The sequence below is a fragment of the Xiphophorus couchianus genome, chromosome 15, assembly GCF_001444195.1.
Source record: "Xiphophorus couchianus chromosome 15, X_couchianus-1.0, whole genome shotgun sequence".
NCBI classification, from domain to species: Eukaryota; Metazoa; Chordata; class Actinopteri; order Cyprinodontiformes; family Poeciliidae; genus Xiphophorus; species Xiphophorus couchianus.
Window position 1 is genome coordinate 3737783 of NC_040242.1, and position 11626 is coordinate 3749408.

At 36.5% G+C, this 11626-nt stretch overlaps 1 protein-coding gene across 5 annotated transcripts; it reads right to left on the minus strand.

Annotated features, from left to right (window-relative positions):
* Positions 1-4012: 4012 nt before the first annotated feature.
* Positions 4013-10659, minus strand: LOC114158299 (interferon-induced protein 44-like). Of its 5 annotated transcripts, none has more exons than XM_028039660.1 (13): positions 10583-10659; positions 10289-10342; positions 9967-10129; positions 9396-9431; positions 9274-9307; positions 8631-8826; positions 8192-8350; positions 7932-8091; positions 7691-7791; positions 6421-6574; positions 4729-4820; positions 4496-4562; positions 4013-4400 (listed from the first exon to the last, which is right to left on the minus strand). In XM_028039660.1, exons 3-13 carry the CDS (start codon positions 9992-9994, stop codon positions 4096-4098), a joined length of 1332 nt encoding a protein of 443 aa, XP_027895461.1. In that variant the 5' UTR covers positions 9995-10129; positions 10289-10342; positions 10583-10659; the 3' UTR covers positions 4013-4095. The 5 variants fall into 5 exon arrangements, 4 of the variants coding, with proteins under 4 accessions (XP_027895461.1, XP_027895459.1, XP_027895462.1 ...); XM_028039658.1 differs by having other exon boundaries at positions 7932-8103; XM_028039661.1 differs by having other exon boundaries at positions 7932-8103; positions 8631-8879.
* Positions 10660-11626: the final 967 nt, after the last annotated feature.

Consider the following 11626-nt stretch of genomic DNA (forward strand, 5'->3'; position numbering starts at 1 on the left):
TCATCAGCTCTAGTTAGAGACTCTGCATCTTAATGGTAAATTTTCAGGTTTTTGGATCAGTCTGATTCCTATAGTGTAAAAATATTCAATCCGTTTTAAACTTCCACTTTTTATGCTCATTCAGTTTATGGAGTTTATTATTGTTGCAAGTAAAAATAATTATTTAATTTATAACATACAGTTAAAATAGTTTTAACTCAATGTTTTATTTTATTTCAGCTATGGAATATTTTATTAGGTATTTTAGGTCTATTTTAATCTCTCCTTCTCCACCACCTGCACGTAAGTCTGCTTAAAACTGAAATACTTTTGTTTGTTATTATAATTGTCATGTAATTTCAACATTTCTACATTTATCAGTTACTGAACAACCATGGCTTGAAATGAATTGGGGGTGAGTGTTTAAGGAACAATAAATTGGATAACAACAAAAACTGTATTATAACTTTATATAGCACTTCCTCTTCAAGCCTACATGATCTTCTTTCTACCCTTTAACCTGCCCTCAGCAAAAATGTTCCTATTCAATAATCCACCCATTTGATTTTGCCCTCTGATGTTTATACAGTCAGTTACAGCTAGGGGGCGATGTGATGTTTGTTTTCCTGAGCAGAGACAGAGAAAATGACCTGCAGTTCATAAACAACTACAAACCTAAAGGTGAAGGTCAACATCAGTTCAGGATTCTAATCAATGGACCAGTTGGAGCCGGAAATCCAGTTTCATCAACTCTGTCATCAGCGCCTTGGAGGCTAAAATCTCTCACAGGGCAGGTGCAAACACCGGACAGAGCAGCTTTACCAAAGAGGTAAGAAGAAAATATATAATTAATTATGAAGAAAAAAAATTATTCTTATTCCCTCTTTATCTTTTAATCCCCATGACTAGTTCGTCACTGATCTAAGAACAGACGACTGATTTAAAGAATATTTACAAATTCACATCTAGTGAAATAGAAATAGTTTTACATGAAATGCTCCCTACAGAACATCACAATTTTCAAAATACATAAAAAAGATGATTTTTTGGTTGTTTTTTTTTTTTTAACCGGGCAGAGGTTTTATTTTGATTTCATGTTGGGGGGGTTGGGGTGGGGTCTGGTTAAAAGTACAAAACCTACAGCTGTTAGAAAAATTATCTAAGTTCATTTACTTATGAGTTTATTTATTTATTTTTTCAGTCAGTGACTTGGACTTTTACCAAAGTCATATTTTGGAGAGGTACTTATACTTTTCCTTGACTCTGAGATTTCAGTACTTTATACAACACTGCTATTAACTGTTTAAACTGATGTTTGCCAGCTTTCTGTGAAACTGATTGGTAACGGTCAGCCTGGTGCCTTGTAAGGGCATGTCCACAGAAGGTTCCAGAACATCCTGTAGCAAAGGTCATTGGTCAATTCTTTGTGTGACTGTGTGAAAAAGCCCAACCTCCTTCCTTGTAATCATAATAAAAGGCAGTTTGGGACAAAGATCCGGCGGAGTTGATCACAGACAGTGTTTGACGGTGGCTCTCCGCGTCTTGCTCTGCTCCCCTCTTCTGCAGAAAAGTAATTTGTGTCTCTGGTTGATTCCTTGCAGGTTAGGAACTAAAATAAACCCAACAACAGCATTAAAAAAGGAAACCAGGGTGACATGTATCCTTTCGTGCTGAATAACATGATGGGTCTGCACGTCAGTTGGAGACGCAAAAGAGTTCATGTGAAAGACATAAAGAAGGTCATGAAAGGGCACATCAAGGATGGATACACAGTAAGGTTTCTGCTGCGGCTGTGAAAGCTAAAGGAGAAAAAAGCAGGCAATGATGTTTTTTTAATTATTTTTTGTATGGCTACTGAACTGTTTACCTGTTTTCAGTTCAACCCTGAAAAGGCCTTGTCAAAAAAGATCCACTCTATAACCAGAATCCAACTATAAACGACAAAGTTCACATCCTGGTTTCTGTCATCGATGCCAGCAAAATAAATCTGCTGTTAAATTCTGTTGTGGAGACAATTCAGGATATCAGACATCAGAAATTTTCATGATGTTAGAAAATGTTACTTTAATAAACAGAGTCCCAGAGGTTGGTCCACTGCTCATTCATATATTAATGTTTTAGGGTCGTTTCTATACCCTTATGCAGAGAACAAAGATGACAGAAAGTTGCCACTGTGTGAATAACAAACTTGCAGAGAACGGTGCAATTTATTCTTTTATCATAGGATTGGATTCTATAAAGGCTAATATGATTGATATTTGATATTACAGAAAAATAAACTGATGTAAAGAACAGAGTTGTAAATTTTCTCTTTAACCCGTGTCCTCTAATTTGTGAAATATAAGTTGTTTCCTTGTGATGGAAAACTAAATAAGTGTTATAAGAATGTGCAGCACATTTTCTTTTATCATGTTTTTATTTTAAAAAAAATTTTAATGATTAATTACTCTTATTTCATTTTTAAGATGTCTGAACACTTATTTGAACAAAATATAAATTGTAGTATTGTTGAAAAAAATCGTTTTTGAGATGTGCACTATAAATATACACTCTGAAGCAAATCTTATCTGCACTAAATTAAAAATACTTTAGAAAAATATACTGAATTACAAGGCTCTACAGAACAGTGCGCTATTGTAGATGTAACCTGTATGATTATAATTAAATTATTTTAATAATCTTCGGTTGTTATCTGAAGTGGGCAACTTTAAGACATGTAAGTCCCACTCTGGCTTTGGGCCTGAACGTTGCACTCTCAGATTTAAGATCTCAGAAGAAGAAATACCCTTCAGATTAATCATCACTGCCGCCACCTGGAGGGACAAAGGTATCATTACAGCTTAGGAACAGATCCTTCCTTCATCCACGGATTTTTAAATCTCAGAATCATTTATCACTTGTCCCATCTTTTAAAAACTTCAATCAGGACAAAAATCATGCAAGTGCCTTCATGCTTTCACACATATCAACATGCTGCCTCTTAGTCTTTAACTTCAATTTATTTCATTCAAATAATTATATTTATCATTTCAAAAATGCTAACCTGATTATTTGCTTCCAGTAAATCCTGCTGAGGTTGTAAAGAAGTTGTAAAAAAAAAAAACTTAAAGAACCTTAAAACCTTCTCAAATCCACCAGTTCAGCATCTGCGGCGTTGGGTTGCAGTGATGCTGAGCTCCAGCAGGGGGCAGCATGCTGTTAATATCTGATTTCAGGTTTTAATGTTGCTGTACATTGAGTAATCATCTTTAAATAAATCTTTATTTTTTACATCAGCACAGAAATATTAGAACAGATAGAACTGCTGATGTTAAGAAGCACATATTCCACCAAGAGTGTAAAAATAAAGATAATTACAATTAAAAAAGGATGACTAGAAAAATATTTCTAAAAATATATCTGTTTACACAAATACAATTTAGTTAAAATCCATTGTTACGGCTCTGGGCCTTATGGGCTGGGTTGCAGGTGTCTTGTTGTCTGTCTTTGTGCTCCTCCCCTTTACAGGTGCTGCTGATTTGTTAATTCGGAGCACAGAGCATTTAAACGTGGCTGTCTCCACCTTCTGGGTCGTCTTCGGTGTTGGTCCATTCTGCCGCTTGATGCTTGTGGTGTTTTGTTGCCAGGCTTCAGCGCCCCTCCTTTTGCACATTTGCGTTTGTCTTTGTTTTTGCACTTCAACTCTTCCATATGCACTCATAGACCACACCCAAGCATTTGCATTACATCACTGATACTGACATTCACAATCCATTGTTGTTTTTGTTAATAAATATTCCTTTTTATGCACTTTAACCACTGTATGGTCTCCCGTTTTGTTATGACCTTGAGCCAGTCATAACAATCGTCCAGGATTTGAACCCGGGAGCTCTTGCACGGCCGTTGAATGTTGATTTTGTGTTTTTGTCACTAAAAAAGTTTGTGAATTATTTATACAAGGAATGAGACTGATTTATAAAAAAATAAATAAAAAAAACACTTTTACAAATAAAAATGAGTTAATATTCTTCATCCTAATAGAAAAAAATCAAACTCTGATTTTGTGTGCTTTTATTTAATATCTGGTGACAGAAATGAGGTTAAAGTTGTTTCCTCTGAAGATCCCAAAGTTCAGATTTAATCTGAATGATCCGCTGGACGTCTGAGGATCAGATTTATTCTCATATTTACACCTGAGTCAGTTTGTGGTTCTGGAAGGTTTCCGTCTGTTTTTGTTCTCATCATGACGTCAGAAACCTGCTGCTGTCTGACCAGGTTTCCCTCCCAGTCCTTACTGGGTTGTTCCCAGTGCAGCTGTGTGCGGTTCAGACTGGACCCTTTTCTCTCTCTCAGAACCCAGCAGCGTTTCTGACACGAAGCAAAGTCTTCATCTGGTTCTGCTTGACTTCTGACGTCTGATATGTACGACAGTGTATTACGGCCTTTTGAGATAGAAAAAAAACCCAATAAAAAATATGTGTAAATTTCTGCCACAAAGCTCAGAAATTTTCTAGATGAAACAATATAATTTCTGCACTTTCATAGGTCTTCACAGGGTGGTCGCAGCTGTCTGGGATTTTCACTGTTTTGCGGAGGCTGTGAACCTGCGAATAAAAACAGATCAAATTAGAAAAAATAAATCTCCGCTAGGAAGACAAAGATGGACTAAAAATGCTAAAACTGATTTAATGAAGATCTTGAATTATTTAATAGAAAATAATTAAAGAAACTCTCTGAATATGGACCATGTGAAGTAACAGGATAATTGACCTTTTCCTGGCTCCTGCGGACATTTGTTTCATCACTTCTGGTCTCAGAACAGACGTCATCAGTTTTAGTCAGATCGGCCACATGAGGAGTCCCTGCAGACAGGAAACACAGGAAGTCACTTATTTCACACATATTGTTTTTAGTAACTTTATTGAAAGTAAAAAGACTAAAAAATGTTTTATTATTGTTGTTTAGTGTAATGTTTCCTCCCGCCCAGCTCAGTTGTTTCCTCTCTGAATTGACTCCATAACAGTCCCGCCCAGCAGATTTGATCTGTTACCATCTAAGACAGAAACCAGGATGTGAGCTTTTATAGTTTGATTCTGGTTGTAGAGCGGATCTTTTTTTGACGAACCACTCTGTGTTGAACTGAAAACAGTTACAGTCAAAAAGGTTTTAACAATAATAATAAATTATTGTCGGTTCTTTATTCTCCTTCAGCAGCAGAAACCTCAGTGTGTCCATCCTTTCATGACCTTTTCTATGTCTTTATCATGATCTCTTCTGTCTCTCAGATTGATGTTGCTCAGACCCATCATGTTGTTTATTACCAAAGGATACATGTCACCCTGTTCTCCTTTTTTAATGCTGTAGGTTTTGTGCTGTTAACCAGAAATAAACAAACATTCAAAATGAAACCTCCATCCATCGGCTATCCTTGCAGGCTCTGAATCTTAAAAACTTTTGCTTTTGTCTTTCAATCTGTTTATTCAACTGATTCTTTTTGTGTATTTTGAAAATTGAGATGTTCTGTAGGGAGTATTATATGTAAAACTATTTCTACTTCATTAGAAACGAGCAGCGAAGCGCTGTGAAGACTTATTGTAATCACAGCTTTTTGGAGGCTATAACATTTTTAAAACTCCTCAGACTTCACCCAACATTGTCCCCTGCATGTTATTTTCAGATTCCAGTGGAATCGAAAGTAGGCGTGGCCAAACTGCTCTACAGCGTTTGATATGGTGCAGTTTGAAGCATCATGCCACTGCAAAAAGAGCAAAACAAATAAAAAGAGAAATCCAGCGTGCTGCATGACTACGAGGGGAGTGAGACGCCTGGGCTGAACCAACTAAACTTTATCAGTGCAGACACGGAGCCAACGCGCTGGGCAGCATGTTGAGATGTAAATACACACGCTGCACATAATTCTTTGTTCACACAGATATATGATCCTCACTGCTCGCTCAGCGCGCACGTCTGACAGCGGTGGCTTTTAAACTCGACTCATATCTTGATGGAGAATTCTCCAAAGAAACATCAGTCCTCACAAACTGTTCATCCTCACAGATGAACAGTTTGAGTGACAGAAGGCGCGCAGATCTGCACCGAGGTAAACGTCAGAGACGCAGCTGTGACAGCGCGCGAGGCGGCCAGCGGTGTGATTGGTGCACTGCTACCGACTTCCTGCCCTGTTCAATGCACCAACCATAAACCAACGATTCTGCTCAGCGCAGCATAACGCTTGCAATCCAGCTTATAAAAAAAATAAATAAATGATGCCGTTTTTTGTATAAAAGCAAGCAATGCTTAACCTAGCTAGGGGGGAAAATACTCTGGGGTAAACCCTGTAGTGGAAAGTTTTCCAAACACAATTCGGGTGCAGTCGTGCTTTAGATCAGGTCGATAATACACAGAAGTTATGATGGCTGGAATGCTTTAACACAACTGGTTATATTTAGGTCCTTTTTTAACTGCTAAGGTATTCCTCTCCGATCTCGATGAGGTGTCTCAGGGTGTTGAGGATCAGAGCGTCAATTTCATGGTTCAGCTTCTTCTCTGAGTTGTAGTTCTTCACAGGGAAGATGCAGTTCTCTGGGATTCCCACCAGTTTGCTGAGGAGCTGAATCTGCACGGAAAAAAACAGAATAGATCACAAAGCAGTAGGGAAAAGATTAACCCTCCTGTTATGTTCGTTTCTAGGGTACAGCAAAAATGTTCGTGGGTCAATTTGACCCAGGGAGTGTTTAATCATACAATAGTGTTAGAAACCAAAAAATTCCTCCAAAACATTTTTGTATCTGATTATTAACTCCAATACTAACCATTTCTATCAATATTTGTGCAATGATGTTTTATTATTTCTCAGAAATTAAGGATCAATGACGACAACCTGCTCATTTACTCATTTGGACATAAAAAATGGAATTTAGATTTTTAATGTCCACTGAAAAAAACCTAGACACAAAAAAACAATAATTTCCTTGAAGTTGACCTTTGGTAAATTATTTTATATTATACTTTTTTTTTTTTTACCAAAGGGTGATCTTTATAATTGAACTTGAGACACACATACTGTTCAGGGTCAAATTGACCCACTGATTAAAATCAAGATAAATGAGTCATGCAGAGAGTATTTATGTTTTCATCCACTTCTGCTGAGTGTCACTCAGAGTGGGTGGAGTTTGTCCACAGGAACAGAAAAGATTCCCGTCAAAGGTTGTGTGAACACCTGCTTTCTCGCAGTTTCCTAGTGAAGTAAAGAGAATAGTGAGAAAGTGGGCTTGTGTGTGTGTGGTTGCGTGTGTTTGTGTGTGAGTGTGTGTGTGGTGAAATATGGTTCATAACTGCAAGGAAACATATAGAATTGGACATTTTAAAATCTTTTTTTGCACTTTAACCTGACTGCCGGGTCAAATTGACCCGAACAGTATCGATGTAAAAAGTAGACCTAGGGTTTGGTACAAATGTGTAACATGAATAAATTTTCAACTTATGTCTAGAGTGCACCTATTAAGACAAATAGAAAACGTTTCATGCAAAAAAAATGCTTCTATTTTTTTTTTTAATTTGTAAATTTTAAAACGGGTCAATTTGACCCGGAACATAACAGGAGGATTAACCAAAGATTATAAAATTAACTATTTAGTAGTTAATAAAGTTCTTTATTTCAGAAAAAAATTCATTTAAAGAAACTCCCTGTGTATGTACTATAAGCAGTAACAGTACAACAGGAATAATTTACCTTTTTCTGTAACGCCCGACTCTGGCAGACATTTTTTATATCTTCTCTGATCTCAGGACAGGCCTCATCAATTTTGGACAGAATGGCCACATGAGGAATCCCTGCAGAGGAAAGTAACTTACATTTCACTCTTACACAATATAAAGTTCTGTGGACAGATAAATATATAAAATACAACAGTTTTTTGTTTGTTTTGGCCCTGTTAGATGCTGGGTTTGTGGTTCTGTGGTGCGTCTCTCACCCAGCTCAGTGGCTTCATCTCTGATCTCCTGAATTGTCTCAGCTACACTTTCGTCCAGCTGATTTATTGTGTTGGCATCAAAGACAGTAACCAGGATGTGAGCTTTGTCGTTGACAGTTGGATTCCGGTTGAAGAACGGATCGGTTTCGGACAACGCGCTCTGAGGGTGGAACTGGAAACAGTTAAATAGTTACAGCAATAAGAAATGATATGAATTTATTCCCCGTTTAGTTTTTTCACAGCAGCAGCAGAAACCTTACTTTATACTCATCCCTGATGTGTCCCTTCATGGCCATTTTCATGTCCTTCTCATAGACTCTTCTGTGTTTCCAGTTGATGTTGCTCAAACCTGTCATGTCGTTCAGTACAAAAGGATACACGTTTTTCTGGTCTCCTTTTTTAAGCTTGTAGGTCATGTACTATTAACCAGAAAAAAAAAACAAATATTAGGAATAAACTTTTAATTTTCTCCCTTAATCAATTTATTTAGTTTAAATTTAATATTTCTGTGTGGAAATTATGATGGAGAATTTCTGATAAGTCATTTTATATCAGATCTGAATGGGAGAACATGAAGGGAACGTTTTATTTTGGTCTAACAGTAAATCAGTCTTCACTCCATAGAACTAATCATGAGAATTACAAAATAGAGAATGAGATTTTTTTTTCTCTTAAATGAATCATACATTTTCTTTTTACCTTTTTGGTGAAGCTGGTCTGAATGATGTTGCACGCAGTCGCCTTGTGACAGATTTTACCCTCCAAGACGCTGAAGACGGAGTTGATGAAACTGGATTTTCCGGCTCCGACTGGTCCATGCAGAAGAATCCTGAACTGCCGGTGGCCACCTTTAGGTTTGTAGTCGTTTATGAACTGCAGGTCAGTCTCTCTGTCTCTGCTCAGGAAAACAAACATCACGTCGCCCCCTAGCTGTAACTGACTGAATGACTGGACATGTTTGATGAGGGAAGGCAGGGCTAGAATAGAGGCACACAGGTTTGAAGTTCCATCCATCCATCCATTTTCTGTTCTCCCTTTGTCCCTAATGGGGTCGGGAGGGTTGCTGGTGCCTATCTCCAGCTACGTTGCAGGCGAGAGGCGGGGTACACCCTGGACAGGTCGCCAGTCTGTCGCAGGGCAACACAAAGACATACAGGACAAACAACCATTCACACATACACTCACCCCTAGGGAGAATTTAGAGAGACCAATTAACCTAACAGTCATGTTTTTGGACTGTGGGAGGAAGCCGGAGAACCCGGAGAGAACCCACGCATGCACAGGGAGAACATGCAAACAGGTTTGAAGTTTTTATACAATATATTATTGAGTAGACACTCACTCCCAATCTATCTGCAGCCATGGTTTTTCAAGAACTGTGAAATACAGAAATACATGAAAATAATTACATCAAATGACATCATTTATAATAATAAAAAATATATCAGTTTTAAGCAAACTTACGTGGAGGAAGAGTTTTGGAGTTAATACGTCCCATACCTGAAACAAAGACACATCTTGAGTTTTATCTTGTTTTAAAATTATAAATCATATCACTTTTAGTAAATGCAATTATTATATCCAGTTTACTTTCACTTTTCATGATTCAGGATTAACATCTCATTATATTCAGATTGGAGATTTTAGACTTTAAATAGTAAAAAGTACAGATAAACACATTTCTGGCTGAAAATGTATAACAGAGTAAAACAGTTAGAGAAACTTCTTTGTGTTTTCATTTCCTGAAACTTACTGATAAATTACTCTTTAGCTGCAGTATGCAGCTTTTCAAAAAATGTTTTTTTTTTTACATATTTGTTAAAATTGTTACCATGTTGTGACAGTTTAATATGAGACAGATAATCTAAGAAAAGATCAATCTCCTCCACCTCCTCCCTGAGCTACTACTGCCGTCTGCAGAAATGCTCCGCTTTGACCAAAAACAACCAATCAGAGCCAGGAGGCGGGGCTTAGTGCTGTAAATCATCTTTGTGTCCATGCAGCTAAATGCGCTAATGGAAGAGAAACAACTTACCGTTAAAGGACAATCTTTTTTCTGTCATCGTCTGTGGCCATGCTAACTAGCCTTAGCATTTGTTGCAGGATCCTTTGAGGTGAACCAGTAGCTGTGTAAGATCGTGTTGTGTTCTGGTCATATGGAACTATATATCTGTCCGATCATAGTTCATGAGATGTACCTTTGAAATATTTACATACACACATTTGTTCATAAGTAACAGTGAATATTTATTTTTAGTACAGTAAGTGAAATCACACATGAAACACTCAAAAACTATTCAAAGACGATCACAGTAGATAACTGGCACCTTACTTTGAATCAAAAAATTAAAACATACCTAACAGACCAGGACATTAGGTTGGTGGTTCACATCAGTCCAGCTGTTCTGCGCCTGTACATTAAATAAAACACAATAAATAAACATAAACAAACTACAGAGCATTAGCTCCCAATGAGCAGTTAGCAACAGTTAACAGTTGTAACATTAAACATAGCTAAAATGCACAACATTAATAACAGTTAAAAACATTAACACAACATGGCAGAATTATCCAAAAAAATCTGTATATAATTAAATTTGTCTGAAATATATGTTAAAATATAATACTTGTAAAGAAAACAGAGCCGGTACCAGAGTTACAGGCGGCAACAGAGAAAGGGGGAGGAGCTGTCGGTTACCGGTTGCTATGGTAACCGCCAACCGTCAGCAGCAGCGTTAACAGAAACTAATAATCAATAAATGTCTGGAAAAACAACTTCTGGACCAGACAAAATCAATACAAAGAATAAATAAACAAATTAACAAATGCTTTTTAGAAATAAGTCAGTTTATAAAAATATGATGTTTTTCTTACCTAAATAAAAATAACTTCGTTATAAAAAAACATTGTTATTAAACTGAATGCATTTAGCCAGCTTGTGAGTTAGAAGTTTAATATGGTTATTTCAGTATGTTTTCAGGTTTTACTTTGGGAATTACTTCAACATCATGTAGTTTATTCAGCTTTAACGCTTTATACTATGTTTTTCTTCCCTTCAGTCATAATTAGATTTTTTTTTAAGGAATAACATAAACAGAAAATCTTAGTTGTAAATTGATGGCTGAGATGTTTTACAACTAATTTCATTTTTTTAATGGTTAATTGTGGGCATGAAAAAGTTTACGAAATAATTCAGATTTCTGTTAAGTTATAAATAATGGAAAAGTAAATCAATTCCCTTCACTTGAAACAAAACAAATAAGCAAAGGAAGTAAAATCATTTAAAATAAATATAAAATTATTAAAACCTGACTACATGAAAGCGCATATTAATTTTATTTAATCTTTAAAGATTATGGTAAAAAAAATTAACTGATAGCATCTTTCAGAAAGATATGATGATCCAAATCAATATTTGGATCAATCAATACGAAAATTATTCAAATATCTTCATGCTGCCTTTGTTACTTTTGTCACTCACATTTTTATTTGGAAAAAACTTTCTGACATGATAGCCTTTATTTTAAGTAAACAAGGAGCTTAGAAAATAAAATCAAACATTAAAGCTGTGAAAGATTTAAATCACTTTTTAAACTTTTTAAATCGATCAGCTCAGTTCAGCGGCGTTGAGCTGCAGTGATGCGGAGCTCCAGCAGGGGGCAGCACGCTCTTACTTTCTGTTCGGTTTTATTGTT

Coding starts and splice junctions, on each gene's coding strand:
- LOC114158299 (XM_028039658.1), bottom strand. CDS start 9,994: ATGACAGAAAAAAGATTGTCCTTTAACG. Junction 9,308..9,395: donor CTCCAAAACTCTTCCTCCAC/GTAAGTTTGCTT, acceptor TGTATTTCACAG/TTCTTGAAAAACCATGGCTG. Junction 4,401..4,495: donor CCCTGTGAAGACCTATGAAA/GTGCAGAAATTA, acceptor CTATCTCAAAAG/GCCGTAATACACTGTCGTAC.